At 42.1% G+C, this 20,154-nt stretch overlaps 1 protein-coding gene across 4 annotated transcripts in view; it reads right to left on the bottom strand.

Moving 5' to 3' along the window:
• Nucleotides 1-253: 253 nt before the first annotated feature.
• The window catches only part of AHI1 (Abelson helper integration site 1), a 138,263-nt gene continuing 118,362 nt past the window's right edge, over nucleotides 254-20,154 (bottom strand). For 3 of the 4 annotated variants that reach the window (XM_072141474.1, XM_072141472.1, XM_072141475.1), the window contains 2 exons: nucleotides 11,371-11,450; nucleotides 254-1,904 (listed from right to left, as the gene is read on the bottom strand). In XM_072141474.1, the coding sequence (XP_071997575.1) occupies nucleotides 1,742-1,904; nucleotides 11,371-11,450 (243 nt within the window). In that variant the 3' untranslated portion in view covers nucleotides 254-1,741. The remainder of the gene's footprint in view (nucleotides 1,905-11,370; nucleotides 11,451-20,154) is intronic. The other variant, XM_072141476.1, reaches the window with a different exon arrangement.

Here is a 20,154-nt window from a genome sequence, read left to right as displayed (position 1 = left end):
TGCTGTTAACACATAAGAAAGTTACTAAATATATTTCTGACAACACAACATCGCTCTATGGGGGACATGTATCTTTATTTCTGTTAATTGAATTGTCTAATTTTTGCGACTTTTCCCTGCAACTTTTGCTGTAGATTTTCAAGTACACCTTGGTCTGCACCTTGTGCAGTGCCTCATGTATCTTTATTTTCTAGGTGTTCTGTGCGACTTTTCACTTATTTTTGTGACTTTTTAGGTGCATATCTGCACCTGGTCCAGGGCAGGTGCAAAGGAAGGATTTTTTTTCAAGAACCCTGTTTTTTTTTTTTAAATTATAAATTTTTGCAGTTACATTTTTTTAAATTTATTGGTTACTCCTAAGGGCGAGGTCACACGTGGCATTTTGAAACGCATTAGAGCAGCAGAGGAGAGGTGATTTACCTAATTACATTATGGTTAACATTTGTGTTTACAAAATGTAGATACGATGCATGCGTTAACAATAAGTTAACATGTGCATTTTGTAACAGTGATGTAATTAGGCAAATCACCTCTCCTCAAAACACAATGAAAACGCAAAATGCAACGTGTGACCCCAGCTTCATATGTCGTCATCTCCATGGGGTGCGACTAGAGTGCTTAAAAATGCAGGACATAGTCTCTTGGTTTGTGTCCATGTGGATTTGAGACATTTGCAAGGTCTCAAAAAGAAGCCAAAATTTGTGCCTGCCAGGATAGGCAAAACTGAACATGTAACACAAGAAAAAAGACAGGATCATACATAAGGCACAAAAAAGACCTTCCAAATGTCTCAATTATACACTGCACACAAAAAACTATGACAGATGTCCCCCTATGACTCATATTGAGTCTACTTCCAAAAATGGGCGATGTAAAACTGATCTGTTAAAAAAAAAAAAAAAAAACAAGTTGCAGGGAAATGGCTAAAGTTTCTAGATCTTGCCCGCCCCTGGACTCCGGGTAGGTTCATAAGTAAGAAGCTGTCCCTAGCATCCTGCACATCTTGTAGGTTCCTGATATTATGAGACTAGTGCACATGACTTTATTTTACTTGAATTTAATATTGTATGGACAGCAAAGTCATATGTTTCTTGCAAAAATGAAACGTATATATTTCACATGTGTTACTAATAAATGTGTGGTACCTCCTAAATTTCTGGGGTCAGAACTTTGCGACAGAAAGGTGAGCTGGTGGGCTAAGTAGCCTTCAAAGTAGCAGAACAGCTGGGGAGAACTGAAAACAGCATACCAACTTAGGTGACCATCACCTATTTATTATTTAGATTCATCTTAGGTTACTATAATCCTTATCACCATTTCTGTGCATTTAAAAAAGGTTCTCCAGCAAGGAAAAAAGCTCCATGAAGCCCTATTTACCTACTCTGATACCAAAGCTAAGTTGTGGGCCAGGAATTAGTGGATTTTTGTTCAGCATTCTCAGCAGTTTTTCTTATGCCTAGACAAACCCTTTAAACCCAATATAAGGTACATAATGTTCCAAGAATTTTCCAGAGATGTAAAAATGTAGGTTTGATGTCATGGTAAAACATCCAGGATAAGTCTCAGTCCTGTTTAGTGAAAAAACTAAATATACTGACCTGAAATCTTATTATATCATGTCAACCTAGGAGCATGGATTTATTATTGTTCATAATAACAATAAGACAAACAATAGGACATAACATTTCCTACATTTCTCTCTGACTAGACTGCCCTTTCCATTGTGTTAGATCATTCTGCATCACTCATCTGGCTGAAATGCAATGTTTGTTTTTCCTACTGATATTTGTTTCAAACTTTTCTTCTTTTTTGATTTCACACTACTATCTTGTCTCAGTAGATCCACAGGCTGTGAAGTGAAGTCAGGGGATTGTCTCATCTGATGCATTTTCTTTTTTTTTTCACTATTAAAAGAAACCATAAAATATATATCACTTATACCTTGCATTCTTCCAGACTGCAACATTGGTAAAAAGGAAAGTTATATAATAAAATACATTGTTGAAAGACTGCACAAACCATGTTTGAATTGTATAACTCAGCAGCCATGTTTCTGCACACTGATTTCTCTATTAGGAAGTTCTTGCTTTCATATCTTTGTATTGGATAACCACTACTATCTTCATATGCCTTCAACCATGCACACTGTATTTCACTAACTTTATTAATAATAAAACGGTTATTGATAACAATTGGTCAACAAGAATGTAGGAAACACCATTAAAAGTTACTGAGCATGAGGACCAGAGATGTCCCTGCTGGGGACTGGTGGCCATCTGTCATGTTGAGTATCCTCTAGAACAGGGTAGGAGCAAGTGGGGATCCGAGTTCATGGCAGCTGCTCTGTACTCATCGATCCGGGCAACGCACTGTCCTGACCCCTTCCGGGTCTGACTGTAAACTGTCTGAGCATGCGCAAGTTCAAGTATGTATAAGTAAAAACATGTAAAAACACTAAAGTTTACACATTAGAACAAATAAAAAATAAATACATAAAAATATAAGCCCCTAAAATGTCACTTTCCCATAAAAACACTTAATAAAGTATAAAAAAACCACAAACCCCCCCCCACATATTTGGTATTGCTGCGTCCGAAACAATCTGTATAATAAAAAGGAATCGTTACTGGACCCGGTAAACGCCGGAGGAAAACAACCGCAAAAAAAGTTACGAAAAAAGACCATTATTAATTAATACCTTTTAAAAAAAATGCTCTAAAAAGTGATAAAAAAATGTTCCGCACTCTAAAATGAGACCACTAAAAAAAACAACTCTTCTTGCAAAAAATAAGCCCCTAACCAGATTTTTCAGCGAAAAATAAAAAAGTTATGCATATGAAAAGAGGGTAATTCTAAAATGAACAAGATTTTCTCCAAATTAGTTTTTATTCAGTACACAATAAAATACACAAAACTCCCACATATTTGGTATCGCTGCGTCCGTATCAATCTGCACAATAAAACAGAATCGTTATTAGATCTGCAAAGTGAACCCCGTAAAAAAAAAAAAAAAAACGCTCCAAAAAAGATAATTTTTGGTTAATACCCTATAAGAAATGCTCTAAAAAGTGATTAAAAAAACATTATGCACTCTAAAATAAGAACAATCCTTCTCACAAAAAATAAGCCCAAGTCAGTGATAAAAATAAATACATTAATACTCACCCTCCGGTGTCCCCGATGTTCCTCACGGCTCCCGATCCCTGTCGTGGCTCCCGGCGGCTTCTTCACTCTTCACTGGCCGGGAGATTGCGCTGGCCGTCGCACACTGTGATGCGACGCTGTCGCCGCGGATGACGTCATCAGCGGCGACAGCGCGGCATCACAGTGTGCGATGGCCAGCGCGATCTCCCGGCCAGAGAAGAGTGAAGAAGCCGCCGGGAGCCGCGATGGGGATCGGAAGCCGCCGGGAGCCGCGACGAACATCGGGACAACGGAGGGTGAGTATTAAGTTTATTTCTTTATCTGTATAGGGGCTGCTGTATACTACTGAGGGCAGACTGTATACTGATGGGGGCAGGCTGTATACTACTGGGGACAAGCTGTATACTACTGGGGGCAGGCTGTATACTACTGGGGGCAAGCTGTATACTACTGGGGGCAGGCTGTATACTACTGAGGGCAGACTGTATACTACTGGGGGCAAGCAATATACTACTGGGGGCAAGCTGTATACTACTGGGTGCAGGCTGTATACTACGGGGGGCAAGCTGTTTACTACTTGTGGCAAGCTGTATACTACTGGGGGCAGGCTGTATACTGCAAGGGGACAGGCTGTATACTACTGGGGGGCAGGCTGTATACTACTGGGGGCAAGCTGTATACTACTGGGGGCTGGCTGTATACTACATGGGGACTGGCTGTATACTACATGGGGGCTGGCTGTATACTACATGGGGGCTGGCTGTATACTACATGGGGGCTGGCTGTATACTACATGGGGGCTGATTGGCTGTATACTACACGGGGGCTGGCTGTATACTACACCCTCCGCTTATACTCGAGTCAATAGGCTTTCCCAGTTTTCGGTGGTAAAATTAGGGGTCTCGGCTTATACTCGGGTCGGCTTATACTCGAGTAATTACAGTAACAACATTTTTGCCAAACTACTTTTTATTCAGTAAAAATTGGGAAAAAATAAAAAATCTATATAAATATGGTATTTTTGTATTCGTGGCGACCCATAGAATAAAATGAATATACTATTTTTATGGTATGGTTAACCGCTAAAAGAAAAACATAATGATTTTCATTTCCTCCACCAACAAAGAGTTAATAAAATCTCACCAATCAGCTATAGATGCCCCAAAATTACGTACCAGAAAAGTGCACCTCATGTGGCAAAAGAAATATGCCCCTATGGGTCCACCTTAGAAAAAAAGAAAAAAATTATACCCTGTACAATGTGACATAGCAAATCTGCTTTGGATGGTGCCTCCTTTCATTCTATGCCCGTCTGTGCGCCCATACAGCAGGTTATAGGTCACACTCTCCGTTTTTAGTTTCTTATCATTATATACTTCAAAAATAATTTGGTATTATTTTTGCTCTCCCTGGCAATATTTCTCTCAGTCCCTTTTTTGTGGCCTTTATCTATTTACAGAATTTATTTTTCTCTCTATAATCCTGTAACGCCTCATCGCTTAAATGTCTTATCTTTCTCGTTTATTCCTCTCCTTACAGTACTAGTTAACCACATTTGCTTTTTTTTTGTTTCTCTTATGCTTTTTACCATATGGTATGTGTTTCTCACAGGCTTTTTTTATAATATTTGTTAAAAAGTCTAAATTTTTTGGGAGATTGTCTTTGAGAACATTGCCCCAGTTTATGCCTATAAGGTCCTCAATTAGCTGCACAAAATATTGTGGTCACTATAACCCAGGTTCCCCCCAACATGTAATTTTGATATCCTGTCAGGTCTGTTGGTTAGGATAAGGTCCAGCAGTGCCCCCCCTCTTGTTGGCTCCACAACTAGTTGCGACAGGTGATTGTCTTTTGTTGTTGACAAAAACCTGCTGCCTGTGAAGGACCTGAAGGTTTTCGCCTCTAGACCATATAGGGGTAATTGAAGTCCTTAATGATAAATACTTCACCATCCTTTGAAGTCGCTTGCATTTGACTTCTCAGCAGTTCCTCCACTGCCACCATTATATTTGGAACCATATAACAAACCCCTAGTAAAATTTTATCATTCTTTTTACTTCCCTTTATCTCCACCCGTAGGGACTCCACATTGTCATTTCGCAGGACAGGCTTGAGGCAAGATTTCACAAATAAACAGACCCCTCCCCCTTTTTTATTTTTATGATCACTTCTAAAACCTATAACCATCTATAGAAACAGCCAGTTATAGCTACTGTCAAGCCATGTCTCGCTGATTCCACTATATCATATTTGCGCTCCAACATTAAGAGTTCCAGTTCCTTCAGTTTGCTTGTGAGGCTTCTGGGATTTGTGTACGTGCACTTTATATGGTTTTCCCTTTTCCTTTGGTTCTTATTCCCTGATTTTCTCCCAGCCCCTCTTCCTCCCCCCTTGTACCATTACTCTTCCCAGTTCCCTGTCTACACTGTCTTCTTGCCCTGCATAAGTGTAGTTGCCCTTCCCACCAAGTCTCTAGTTTAAACACTCCTTCAACTTTCTAGCCATTTCCCCCCTAAAACAGCTGCACCCTCCCCACCTGAGGTCCAGCCCATCCCTACTGTAGAGCCTACAGCCAAAAGCAAAGTTAGCCCAGTTCTCCATGAACCCAAAGCCCTTCTTCCTACACCAAGTTTGATCCACTTATATACCTCCCTAATCTCCCGCTGCCTTTCTGGAGGTCCTTACCCTGAGCTTATGGCCTAAATCCCTGAAATCATTTTTAAGGACCTTCCACCTACCTCTTATTTTGTCATTGGTGCCAATTTGGATCATGACCACTGGATCCTCACTAGTCCCTCCCAGTAATCGGTCAAATCTCTCCACAAGATGCCAAACAACACACTGTTCGGTGTGCACGGTCTTTGTGACAGATTGCCCTGTGTGTTCCCCTAATAATCGAATCTCCCACTACCAGCACCTGTCTGACCTTGCCTGTTCTCCCATTACCCTTCTTACCAGAGCAGACAGTCCCCTGGTTGCTAGAGGCCACGTCTTGCTGCAGCATTGCTACCCCACAGCTGATATCCCCCTCATCCGCCAGCCTGGCAAACTTATTGGGGTGCACCAGATCAGGACTAGACTCCCTGCAATTCTTCCCTCTACCCTGCCTTCTACATATTACCCAGCTTACCTGGAAGCTGTTCAATTAGCGCCAATTAGGTTTGTCTAGGAGCATAAAATCTGGCTTCCCAGCGTGAGTTTCGTACCCCCTGAAAAAGCATGGGTGAAACGTGCGTTGGGGAGTCTGGGAGGAAACCTGCAGGAATGACTGCAGGAAATGGGTAGGACATTGGTTATAAGCTCAATGTTCAGGCACATATCCCATATTTACCCTTACTGTGAACTGTTGTGGAGGCAATATTATTTGTTGAATGTGCCATTTGAGGAACCGAGCAATATACCCTGTAATGCAGTTGGGTGTTTTTGTCTGATTGGACTTATTTTTGGATATCCTCTGCTACATTGATTATTTCAAGACAATACATGTGTGTGTTGTTTTATATATTGAATAAAGCTTATAAATTTTTGGTTTTATTAAAGAACATTGTAACTCCGTTTTTTGTGGTAGTACATTCGCTATGGTGGAGTAGTTCTATAATTTGAGTGTGGAAGGCTATATGCCTAGTCCCTTACCTCAGAAAAATGAAGATAAGGCATTTAATATAACCCAACTAGCTGCCCCCTCACTCTGCATCTTCATACTACCACCCCCACACCCATCTTCCCCAGTGAGTTTGTACTCCAGGAGCAGAAAACTTCGCTCCATATTGTCAATTCTTGCAGCCTTGACATTTAGATCCAGCATCTGGGCTTCCAGATGAGCAATTTCCACACATCCCACATAACAGTATGTCCCCTCAAAAGGTTGATCAAGGAAAGCATACATGGCACATGACGTACACTGGTTAGCATTGCCACTTATGAAGTCAATTGCACCAATATGGAATACAATAGAAAATATGCACAAAAAGAAGAATTCACAGAAAAAGTGTACCTCAAAAAAAGTATCACACTGCACCACTTAGGATCAATGCACACTCACAAAAAGCTTGCACACTCTCTTTTCTGTTTACAATTAAATAGGTTAGATGCTAAAATAAGCCACTGCATTCACTGCAACAGGATCTTGCTGCAAACCACTAGGCAAACTGACCACAGAAGTTTATAAAGGCTGCTATTTAGATAGCCACACCCCACTATTAACTAGGCAGCACCTTTGCTATCCTGTCTAAATAAGGAAAGGTGAATGTTAAGAGGCTTAACCAACAATATATCCCCATAAAATATACAGACTATGCAAGTAAAATTTCCCGAAGGTTACAGTCACTAATCAGTAGGAAGTGTACAGGCCTTTCCTTTAAATGACATCAGCACATCTGTGGCCACAGGACATCACTGGTCTGTCACACTGCTCTGGTAGGATTTTTGTCCACTCTTCTTCCACAATTATGTGACTGTTGTGGGTTTCTTGGCCATAACTTTGTCACCAAGGATTTTACAGAGGTTTTCTATTAGGTTCAGTTGCCGATTCTGGGCTGGCCATTTCATTGTTTAAGGGAACTGCTTTTGTTACTGTGTTACAGGGGGAATTGTCCTGCATGAAAATGTATGGCTGATTAAGGGAAGAATGCAAGGAAGGAACCACATGTTGATGATGGTTTCGATACACAAGTATATTCACTCTGCCATGTACCTGTATGGGATATGCAACTCCTGCTGAAGAAAAAATTCATCAAACCATGATACTTCATCCGCTACCTTTCAATGACTTCTTTAAACACTTTGGGTTTAGTCTTTATCCTGAATAATGTTTCCCATCAGATCCAAATAAATTAAACCTGCTTTCATTACTAAAATTAACTATGGTCAACTTCTCCTCTGTCCACAAAACAGTGTTCAGCCTTTTGAATCTTCCTTCTATTGGGAGGTTTGGTTACTGTATGGTAGGCTTTCTGTCCAAATATGAAAAATCCACTCTTAAAGGTTGAGACAATGTATGATGAGACAGATCCTTACCCCGTTCAGTGCTGAACTGGCGTGCACTGCCAGCTACAGTGTTAAAATGATTACCCATTGAGATTCCCTGCATGATCTGTCCTCTCGTCACCAGAAGTTATAACAAACAATTCAATCCAGAATGGCCAAGATGTCTATGGGTAATAATGCAAAATGACAGCTGGAAATGGTATTGAGAAAATGAACAAAGACAGGTGCAAAAAGCCATTGAAAGTTATGCCATCCCATAAATAAATCCAAATTCATACGGCCATAACAATGACATACAACAATTTACTGGCAATGTCTTACTTCAAGTGTTACAGCTGAACATTACAGTAGTCCCGGTCTCTCAACCTATGGCAGCCAGTGACATATTGTGCCGCTATGGCCATTGTGGTCTCCTATTGCACCAGCAGGAAGGAGATCTTCTCTTCCTCCTCCATAGAACTGAAGTTCAAAAGGAAATCTGAGTCTCCTGAAGTGAGTGTCCATCATTGCTGAGTTTTAGGAGCAGTGTAGCAGGAAGTGGACCTAATCCTATACTACCTACCAACCATTAATCATATTACCTCACATATTAGCTCACACATAAGCTGTCTTACACTTGTTGCCTATAGTAGCCAATCAAAGCTCATAGCTCATATTAATGACCTGTGGCAAAATAGAAACTGAGCTGAGATTGGTCGCTAAAAGCTGAGCTGTGATTGGCTTCAACACTTCTACTGCAACAGCAGCCAGCAGACAATGGCTCTTCTTGTTGGTGGTTAATAAGTGTATTTTGGAAAGAGAAGGGTGAAAATGTAGACTCAAAACCTAGACTATGACATTCCAAGAGTCATAGAGAAAGGCTGTGCAAAATTTGGCGTAAAAGGAACGCTGCATATTCCTTTAGCAGAGATACACACATAGGCTCAGCTTTATATATTAAATAATTCACCAACATTTTCATCATGTCCTTGACTATTGGAAACTGCTTGTGTAGCAGTGGATTGCGATTTTGTATTATTTATTGATATGTATTAAAAGAAAATAAGAGCTTTCATCATCAAAATAAACCCCAGCCAGCTAGCAGCCAGCACAAGTTTGCCTTCCCTTTATAAATATGAATGTGTAAGCAACAATAGCTTCATGAACATTACGAGTGAACAATTTTTTTTTAATTTCTGAAAAATTTTTTTTATGGTGTAGTGCACCTAAGTAATACATAATAAACCTCTATTAAGAGTGGAGGTCAAACTTAAACATAGCCTGACCCTTCAAACCTGAATTATATAAAAATGATTAAAAAAAAATATTTAAAAAATGATATTCTAAGAAGTGTGATTTTTTTCCCCACACTCTGTTGTGTATCCTTTCACCTCCCTGAGCCTATGGGGGATATTTATCAGGACCTCTGCGCACCGCCAGTGGCGCAGAGGCCCTGTAATAATCGCAAATGCTAGCTTATTGCTAGCTTTTGCGATTATTTTTCACAATCCGCCACCTTCACGCCAGTGGGGCGTGAAGGGGGAGCGCGGCCGGCCGAGCGGGGGGCGCGGCCGGACTGGAGTGGGCCGGCGCGGGGCGTCACTGTCCCCGCGTCTGCGCACTCGCTGCTGCCGGCGACTTTTCATACGTGAAAAGTCGCCGGTCAGGTTTTTTTCTACGCCTGGCCCTGCCTGGCGTAGGAAAAACGCTGCGCGACTGGCAGCCCGATACATCAAGAGGCAGAAGCCTCTTCATGTATCGGGCTGCGAATTTGCAGCGGCGGGGCTATCATACGCTGGCGCTCGTGATGATAAATATCCCCCTATGTCTCTATATAGGTCTAAAAGAGGTTAGGGCTCTATGGAGAAGGCTCAGCGGCTGTTCTCTCTCTATAGAGGTATCTGCTGTATTAGCTCTATACATGGAAAAAGTTTAGCATTTTTAAAGACAGGGAAAGAAAAATTGAAATACAAAAAACTAAAATGACTTGGTCCATTAGAGGTTGAGTAGTTTCCTCTGTAACCACAGTGACCCAAACTTAGAACATATAACACAGATTTCTAGTGACTGATCTGAAAGATTTCTAAACCTACTATCTTCGGTTTCCCTGGTCTTTCACCAATGTGTGGCAAGTGGCTGAGCGGTCTTGTCCAGTATGTAGGGAAGAACCACAAAGAAGAGACTGGTGGGAGATGCTAAATCTTGACACAGGAGCAGTAGGTAACAGGTGAAATATCACTTTTGTTTTTTATGCCACTGTGACTCCAATTAAAACAATAAAAATGTACCAGCTAGACAGTCTGCTAATGTGGAACAAGCAATATTTAATCCCTTTGATATAGAGAACAGGTTGCAGACTGCTGTAAAGTTGTGTGAAGCTTTCTATTTCTATTCTCTGATAATGCAACGAAAGGTTCACTGTTTATCACAAGTAAAAAAAATGTCTGGAATAGGTAAAAGTGGTTTATTACAAAAAAATAAAAACAATCCAAAAATAAATATGTATAGGCAAAATGTGATTCATCTGCACAATCTCTTAAAGCGATTCTGCCACTTACACTAACCCATACTAACTAAACATATCTTTACTATGATACAGCAGTACAACCATCCCTATATGGTTATTCCCCATGCCTGAAATGCAACTATGCAAATGACCCCATGTGAGTCTGATCATTGTCCTTTCTCTGAGCGGTGTGCAGCATATTTATGTCCTCCCTGCTCAGTCACCCTCCAGTTCACCTCCCTGAAGAGAATTCCTAAGGGAGAGATGATCACACAGCCAAATCACAGCCAAATCAACCCCCTTAATTCACAACCAACTCTGGTAAACCACACAGCCAATGCTTGAATGAGTCAAGATGGCTCAGCCGAAGAGAAAGCAGTCCCCTTGTCAATTAGGAATCTGGAGGTGTGGCTGTGCTAGAAGAACATGAATATGCATAGATGGTTTGTCAACTTTACAAACTGACTGTGGAACTTTACAGGCATAAAAATATAAGGATAGTTGTACCATAAAAATATAGGGATAGTTGTACTGATGTATAATATCAGTTCAAAGATATGTTTAGTTAGTTAGTTAAACTGACAGATTCCCTATAAAGTCAAGGAATATGAAAACACCAAAGGAAAAGTAAAAGACTGTTGGCAGTGGTCTGATAATTTTTTCTCATGTATTCTTTTACATACAAATATATGTTTTGTTGAATTCTTGACACTGTAAAATGTGAGAAAATCCTTTTTTTTATCAATGTATCTTACGGTGTCACAGGTGAGCCTACATCTGTGTCATGATGTGACATAAATTTCAGATCTTTTGACTTGCTGGGGATTGCCGACATCTGCAAAACAAGAGACAGACATTGTTGTGATATGAAAGGCAAGGAGGCCAGGTCTGTACATCTTAGAAAGCCACCAGCTTCCTGGGGAATATACCCGTTTCTTACACACTGTCTTATTTGAGGTCTGTTTATTGAAATGCGGTAGGAAATAGGTTCAGGCCCCACTTTCTCCCAGTCAGGCAATGTTCAAGTGAGAACCAAACATTAGAAATGACTCAGAGTAAAACTTACCTGCACCTGGCTGTTTACTAGTTATAGACAGGCTTGGAAGTCTAACCACACAAAGTCACTGTATAAGCGACACTGCATTAACACATAACATAATTACCACAATGTCACCAGTGTGTAACTCTAGCGCGATGATTGATACCTTGCAAAATGCTCATCTGCTTGTTTTGTATTTGTCCACACCAATATTAATAGGGTTTACCTATTACCTACCTATCTACCTAAATAATACTTAGGGTCTCCCTGTGGATTAAAGAACATCTACCACCAGCATCAAGGATTGTTGATCACCCACACTGACATGCTGGTGTGTGCCCCCTCTGACAGGATCTGCTCTTCTTTTTAGCTTTTTTTGAACTGGTTTTCACAAAAAAGGCTTTTATGCAAATTATGCAAATGAGCCTTGGAGGCTCCAGGCTCTATAGAGGTTAATGAAGCCTGGTGCCCCTAATTTGCGTAATCTAAAGCCTTATTTTTTCTTAAAACCAAGGGCATAAGAAGCTAAAAGAAGAGCAGGTCATGTCAGAGGGGGCAAATTTTAGTCATTGTGCTTGGTTTACAATCCTTCATCTTGGTGATAGATGTCCTTTAAGAAAATAATTTTCCTGTTGTGCATATAATTCCTAAACAGATAGTTCACATTGTGCATATGAGATTAAAAAAAGAAAGGTGTCATTAGAAAATAACCTTTTCCATGTTAGTTAAACATTTTTTTATACAACATATTTTTTATTTTCTTTTGTTGACAAAAACTACTATATCTTACTAAGTACTAATTCTCACAGACCTGTACTGACAATCTGCCCAACCCGGTAGATTCCTCATGAGCCGGTCAAAGTGTGCTGTCCTGGTAACTCTGTTAATGCTAGCCTTGACCTAGATCAGAAATCAGTTGCTAAGAAGCCAAATCAGCTCAGTTAATAGTTCAGGATTCTGCTACACTATTTGTCGGTACACAGGGAATAGCTGCTGGTAAAGTGCAAATTAGCTCTCCAGGATTAATGTTTATACAGAAGGCAGGATCCATAGAGCAGTGATTTTCAACCTTTTTTGAGCCGTGGCACACTTTGTATACCGTATATACCGGCGTATAAGACGACTTTTGAAGACAGAAAAATCTTCTGTCTTCTCTGGGGTCGTCTTATACGCCGGTAATCGTCTTATACGGCGGCGGTCCCGGTGCATGGAGAGGGCTCACGGGCTGAGCCCTCTCCATAGCCGGTAAGTCTTTGCTGCATATTGCAGAAAAGGCTTACCGGTAACACCGGTAGCACCGATCGCGGGTGTTTGCACAGCGATGGCTGCCGGCAGCCTCAAAAAGCTGCCGGCAGCCTCAAAAAGACATCGGGGGGAAAATACTCACCCTCCGTTGGCCCCGATGTCCGCGCTGTGCTGTCTTCAGTCTTCCGCGCCGTCTTCTTTCTTCTGCTGGGCGCCGCCATGTCTTTCCCCGGGTCGGCACCTAGTATGACGTCAGCAGCGGCGCGTCATACTAGGCGCCTGCCGGGGAAGATCAATGGCGGCGCCCAGCAGAAGAAAGAAGACGGCGCGGACATCGGGGGAGCAGCTCCGCACATCGGGGCCACCGGAGGGTGAGTATATAAGTTTATTATTTTTTTTTTAATGCTGGGCAGTGCTGTATACTACTGGGGGCAGTGCTCTATACTACTGGGGGCAGTGCTGTATACTACTGGGGGCGCAGGCTGTATACTACTGGGGGCGCAGGCTGTATACTACTGGGGGCGCAGGCTGTATACTACTGGGGGCAGTGCTGTATACTACTGGGGGCTGTGCTGTATACTACTGGGGGCAGTGCTGTATACTACTGGGGGCTGTGCTGTATACTACTGGGGGCTGTGCTGTATACTACTGGGGGCTGTGCTGTATACTACTGGGGGCTGTGCTGTATACTACTGGGGGCAGTTCTGTATACTACTGGGGGCAGTGCTGTATACTACTGGGGGCAGTGCTGTATACTACTGGGGGCAGTGCTGTATACTACTGGGGGCAGTGCTGTATACTACTGGGGGCAGTGCTGTATACTATTGGGGGCTGTGCTGTATACTACTGGGGGCAGTGCAGTATACTACTGGGGGCTGTGCAGTATACTACTGGGGGCAGTGCTGTATACTACTGGGGGCTGTGCTGTATACTCTGGGGGCTGTGCTTTTTTATGTGTTTTGTATGCGTTGGAAAAGGGGTAGTCTTATACGGCGAATATATCTTAAACTCTATATTTTAAACAGGAAAGTAGGGGGGTCGTCTTATACGCCGGAATATACGGTACTTAGAAAATCCTGGGGCACACCATCAACCAAAATAGCACAAAATGACACTAAAACAGTCATATTATACATATAGTTAATAATATACCGTATTTTCTGGACTATAAGACGCACTTTTTAGCAAGAAAAAATCTTGCTAAAAAGTGCCTGCGTCTTATAGTCCGGAGGTCAGGAGGATCCAGCACTGCCAGACCCTCCTGACCTCTGTAAGGGAGATCGGGTGCTACCCAGAACTGCACCCGTTCTCCCAGAGAAGAGCCTCCGCACTGCTCTTACCTCTCCCCGAAGTCCTACTGTACGGGACCTGCGGTGATGTCAGAATCATGTGACTGATCACATGCTTCTTACATCACTGCAGGTCTCATACTCTCATGCTGCACTGGGACAGGGTGAGAAGAAGAGGAATGGGGGAAGTATGTGTGTGTGTATAGGTGAGCTGTGTGTGTGTATAGGTGAGCTGTGTGTGTGTGTGTGTATAGGTGAGCTGAGTGAGTGTGTATAGGTGAGCTGTGTGTGTGTGTATAGGTGAGCTGAGTGAGTGTGTATAGGTGAGCTGAGTGAGTGTGTATAGGTGAGCTGTGTGTGTGTATAGGTGAGCTGTGTGTGTGTGTTTAGGTGAGCTGTGTGTGTGTATAGGTGAGCTGTGTGTGTGTGTATAGGTGAGCAGTGTGTGTGTATAGGTGAGCAGTGTGTGTGTATAGGTGAGCAGTGTGTGTGTATAGGTGAGCAGTGTGTGTGTATAGGTGAGCAGTGTGTGTATAGGTGAGCAGTGCGTGTGTATAGGTGAGCAGTGTGTGTGTATAGGTGAGCAGTGTGTGTGTAGGTGAGCAGTGTGTGTATAGGTGAGCAGTGTGTGTATAGGTGAGCAGTGTGTGTATAGGTGAGCAGAGTGAGTGTGCGTATAGGTGAGCTGAGTGAGTGTGCGTATAGGTGAGCTGAGTGAGTGTGCGTATAGGTGAGCTGAGTGAGTGTGCGTATAGGTGAGCTGAGTGAGTGTGCGTATAGGTGAGCTGTGTGAGTATAGGTGAGCTGTGTGAGTGTGCGTATAGGTGAGCTGTGTGAGTGTGCGTATAGGTGAGCTGTGTGTGTAAATGTATGTCTGTGTGCGCTGTGCTTTAGTGCAACCGACAGAAATATTTTAATTGGTGTAAAATATATTTTTCCTTTTTTTGGAAGCCTAAATCTGGGGTGCGTCTTATAGTAAGAAGCGTCTTATAGTCCGAAAAATACGGTAGATTCTAAATTTATTTTACTCGGTGTGAAACCTGGGCCTGTTTGGATAAACACAAAAGGAATATCCTGGCAGGAATGGTGGAAAGACACACACGAAGCTCTTCCTCAACAGTTCTCAGTTTCTCCCTGTTTTTAGTATATGGTGCTGATTATTATGTGGCTCATATACTGCAAAATAAAGGGGTACAATGAGAAGTACTATGGCCATGAGGCCAGAGTACAAGTGCCAGCTCATATACTCAGCATACGAGCTGGTACTTGTAGTACTCCAGCCTCATGACTACAGCATTTCTCATTGTTATATGCAGTATACTGCTGGAGTACTAAAAGTACCAGCTCATATGCTGAGTATTCTGCCAACAGTTCATATACTCAGGCAAAAGCTCATATAGTCAGCATTATTGGCGGGCATTACCTTGGTGGTGGGCAAATGCGAGAGTCTCTTCGCTCTCAGGATGATGTGGCAGCCTCGGTGACATTGCGCGAGGTTCAAAGCTTGTGCATGTGTTATTGTACACGTCTCCTACATTGTAAGAAACCGTGACTGCGCATCACTACGCATTGCCGGGAAACAAAACACACCAGAGTTTGGGGAACTTTCCCCGCGGCACACCCAACCATGTGTCGCGGCACACTGGTTGAAAATCACTGCCCTACAGAATGCATCCTTCAAGCCCTTTGCTATAGCCCTGGACCCCTTTTTTGCAGATGCCAGATAAATAGGCAAATAGGTTTTCCGTTATATGATAAGGAAAACCACACCTTTTTTTGCTAACATGTCAGGCCACCTCGCTTACCATCAAGCATGACTTTCAGGAAGCCGTGTGGGATTAAACATGTGGGATTAAAGCTGTACTAGTATATCTATTGCAGAAGGAACAAATTCCCAACAAATAATTGTAAAAGCTTTTATGTGTAAAGATGAATGAACATAAGGTGCAATCCTGCTATAAATGTCATCTATAAGCACCAGACTTCAAAAACATAAAAAAAATCTATTAATACTCACATCCGCTCCTCTTCACCTTGATCCCACCACTGTCTGTCGCTAATCTTGACACACCAGGATCACCCAGAAAACAAAATTATAATTAGCAGCACAGAGCGCAAGGACAAGATGTCTGGTGCTCCGGGCTGCTAATTATGCACGCCCTCGCCACCTCCCTCTCCCATGTTGGGTGCATGGTAGAGGGAGGTGACTACACATGATGGGCGTGCTGCTAATAATAACTTTGTTTTCTAGGTGATTCCAGGGTGTCAAGATTAGCGTTGGACAGTGCCGGTATCAAGGTGAAGAGGAGCGGAGGTAACTATTAATAGGTCCAAAGTGATTGATTTTCTTTACGTATTGTAATGAGGTATAACAAAATTTGGCAACAAGTATCCTTTAAAGATAATATTTTCTACTGGCGTTTCCACACAGAAAATCTGCACAGAAAATCCATTGGGGATGCTGACCATGTGCATTTGTTACAAAGCTACCTACAAATCTGTCCCCAAATCTGCATGTTTTATGACCATATTATAAATATCAATATGTGCAAATGCCACAAGAATTCTAGAATCTGCTGTTGAATTTTAAATAAATAGGGGTAGTATAAAAGTTTTATTTGTAATGTAATATTATGAGGAATTTTAGTACAGACCTTGAAAACTAAAGCCCATTTCCACTGAAGTGGAGTCTTGACCTTGTGACCAGCTCAAAATTTAACATTGAAAATGCATGGATGACAGGGACAGATCTTAACAGGTCCTGACCTCTTAACACCAGTTGTACATGTTGGTGGTTTAGGAACCTCAAACCTTTAACCTGTAGTACCATTACATCCTGTTGTTCTTATAGTTAGAGCTCTATGCCAAGTGGTAGATCCTGGTGATCACACGGGCTCAGAAGCAGAGCCCATGCAATCCGTGCAGGAGGTCAACAGTATCTGACAGGTGGGTGATTGCAATAACAGCTACGATAGTTGAGTTTTGAATAGTTTGGGGGGGGGGGGGGGGGGGAGTGCAGTTTTTTTAAAAAAACAGGGTGTCTTGTTGAGAGTTTCTAATAAATATAACTTTTAAAATCCCTATGAATAGGCCTAAAAGTAGTATACAGCCAGCCAGCCCCAAGTAGTATACAGCCAGCCAGCCCCAAGTAGTTTACAGCCAGCCCCAAGCAGTATACAGCCAACCAGCCCCAAGTGTATACAGCCAGCCAGCCCCAAGTAGTATACAGCCAGTCAGTCCCAAGTAGTATACAGCCATCCCCATGCCAAGCACATACAATAAAACAAAGTTACATACTCACCCTCCGTCGCCCCGATGCTCGTCGTGGTTGGCGGCTCCTCTTCCGTCTTTCTTCTGCTGTATTAGCCGGCAGAGATGCGTCCAAATGATCTGCCAGCGCACACTATGATGTCACCGGCGTCATCATAGTGTGCACCAGCTGGCAGATCGCATGGAAGCGTCTCTGCCGGCTAATACAGCTGAAGGAAGACAGAAGAGGAGCCGCCACGAGCAGCGCCGAGGATCAGGAGCCGTGCCGAGCATCGGGGCATTGGAGGGTGAGTTATGTAGAGTTTATTATTTTTTTTATTGTCTCGTGTATAAGCCTGGGTGAGGTTTTTCAGCATATTTTTTGTGCTGAAAAACTCAGCTTATACACGAGTATATACGTTACATTGCATTTGTGTTCACATGATGCTAAAATCACTTTTACAGGAACATTGCAGTTGTTTTTGTGTTTGCGTTCACATCTCATTTACATTAATATCACAATTTCGTTACATTTTGTTTATTTAAATGCGGTGTAAATATGAGAGTGAATACAGCATCTAGAAATCACAATGTGTACACCACAATAGCTTATCTGACATTGTCTGCCGCTGATTGTTTCGTGTAGTCGCTCCAGATAACTCAGAGCAGTTCCTATTCCTGCCAGTGGGTCGTGCAGTCTTTGCTAACGTCACTGTTGCATGCGCAAGATTGGACCCCAGCGATCAAAAGTTCCAAAATGTCATTAGTTAGCAAGCAGTTATGCCACCGCAAAGAGCTAGGTATTTCCTTAAAAACTTTAAAGAAATGTAAAAACTTAACTCTTGGAGACAATGGTAAGGCTTCTGCTTAAGGCTCTCTTAAAGGGGTTTTCCCACGAGCAAAAGTTAGGCCCTAACCACAGGATAGGGCATAACTTGTTGAACATTGGGGGGACCCCTCTTCGCTCTGTTAGACTAATGAAGCAGACGGCCGCGCATGACCATTCTGCTCCATTAATCTCTAGGGAGCTAACGGAAATTGTGGGAAAACCCTCTTAAGTTTACATGCTCTGACATTAAAGTTGGTCATATAATAAAAAAAGAGCCTTTTGGAGCAGAAAGTGCCTCGTTTTTTGAAATCAGTAAATGCCTGCCAATACAAGTGCCTTGACACATGGAATCTAACACATGATGAACCTGTAACCGAGTACTAAGAAAGCACCTCCACAGGCAAAGGCATGTCTATGTTTGTTCAAGATAATATTATTTTTAATTGATTATGTCTTTCCCAAGGCCAATGTCAATATGTAATTGAAGGTAATTTCATTTGACAACTATGAAAGGACAGCTCAAAGGATTAAGTCTCCTCCTACAAGATAACAAACATCTTGTCAAAGATCTTCAATTTTGTTTGTCCAGCCTAACAGGTTCCAAAGAGCAATGAGGAAAAAAATGACGACATTCAGATCACGTCATCGAAAACACTTATTCAGGTTTTGTGTATTCCAACACTCATACAATAGATATTGGTGTGGGAGGGATAGTGTGGATCAAGGGCAGTGAAGCCTTTGAGGAACATTATTTCAGTAAGCTAAGAAGGACCTGGGGATGTGCATATTTAGCTTGAGCCTTACTTAAAGGACATCTACCACCAGGAACAAGGATTTTAAACAAAGAACACTGATGTACTGGTGTGTGCCCCCTCTGGCAGGATCTGCTCTCCTTTTCGCTTCTTATGCACTGGTTTTTACAAAAAAGGCCTTTAAAATGATGCAAATAAGCCTGAGGGGCTCTGTAGGAGTTAATGGAGCCTGGAGCCCATTTGCATCATTTGAAGGCATTTTTAACAACAAGGGCATAAGAAGCTAAAAGAAGAGTGGATCCTGCCAGAGGGACACACACACACCAGTATGTCAGTGGGCTTGGTTTACAATCCTTCATCCCGGTGGTAGATGTCCTTTATCAGCCACAGTGCCCCGTAATAGTGGAATCCAAAGTTAGTTCCCCATTGCACTACTCCACAACTCTTTGCTCCTTTTACATAATCCACTACTTCTCCACACTGAGCACTGGCAAAGGAACCTCTTCAATAGCACATCCTTTTGATATGACCCCCCCAGAAATAATTTGGGCATTAAACTGTTAGTAAAAGTGGTAACGTGGAAAGAGAGCGTCATATAGGTATAAGAATGAAAGGTAATCCATGTTAGCGTTCAGAAATGCCAGTGGTACTATGTGCAGGACTGAAAATTATAGGAAAGATTGGGAACCAATATAAATAGGGTACTATTTTGGGGACCAGGAATAAGAATTTTGAGAGTTGCTGGGGGGCATGAATGATGCAGTAAGAAAAGAGGTCACAATGATGGCAAATGGTTGGACTTGTTGAAGTAGTGCTGGCTAATACTGGGAGGATAGCTACATTTTTGTACACAGTAGGTACTTTAAGATCCCAGTATGACCTTGGACTGACCACCATTAACTGTATGATGTGAAAAAAAAAAAAACGTAACAAAATTGCATAAATAATAATTTATCTGTAATATATTTCCACCTGCCTATTCTTTAGGCATGGAAATAGTTAATCATTAGCCTCCTATTTGAAGTGTAAATACTTGAGAAGAATTTCAGAAACTGTTCACAACTGGGAAAAGAAGAAGCAGAAAAAAAATCCAGAGAAGATGCTTTCCTGAAAGGGGTTGTCTGAGAGGATGTAAA

Source organism: Engystomops pustulosus, chromosome 3 (assembly GCF_040894005.1).
Source record: "Engystomops pustulosus chromosome 3, aEngPut4.maternal, whole genome shotgun sequence".
NCBI classification, from domain to species: Eukaryota; Metazoa; Chordata; class Amphibia; order Anura; family Leptodactylidae; genus Engystomops; species Engystomops pustulosus.
Note: the sequence above shows the minus strand (reverse complement) of the source record. Positions and strands in the feature narration are given on the sequence as shown.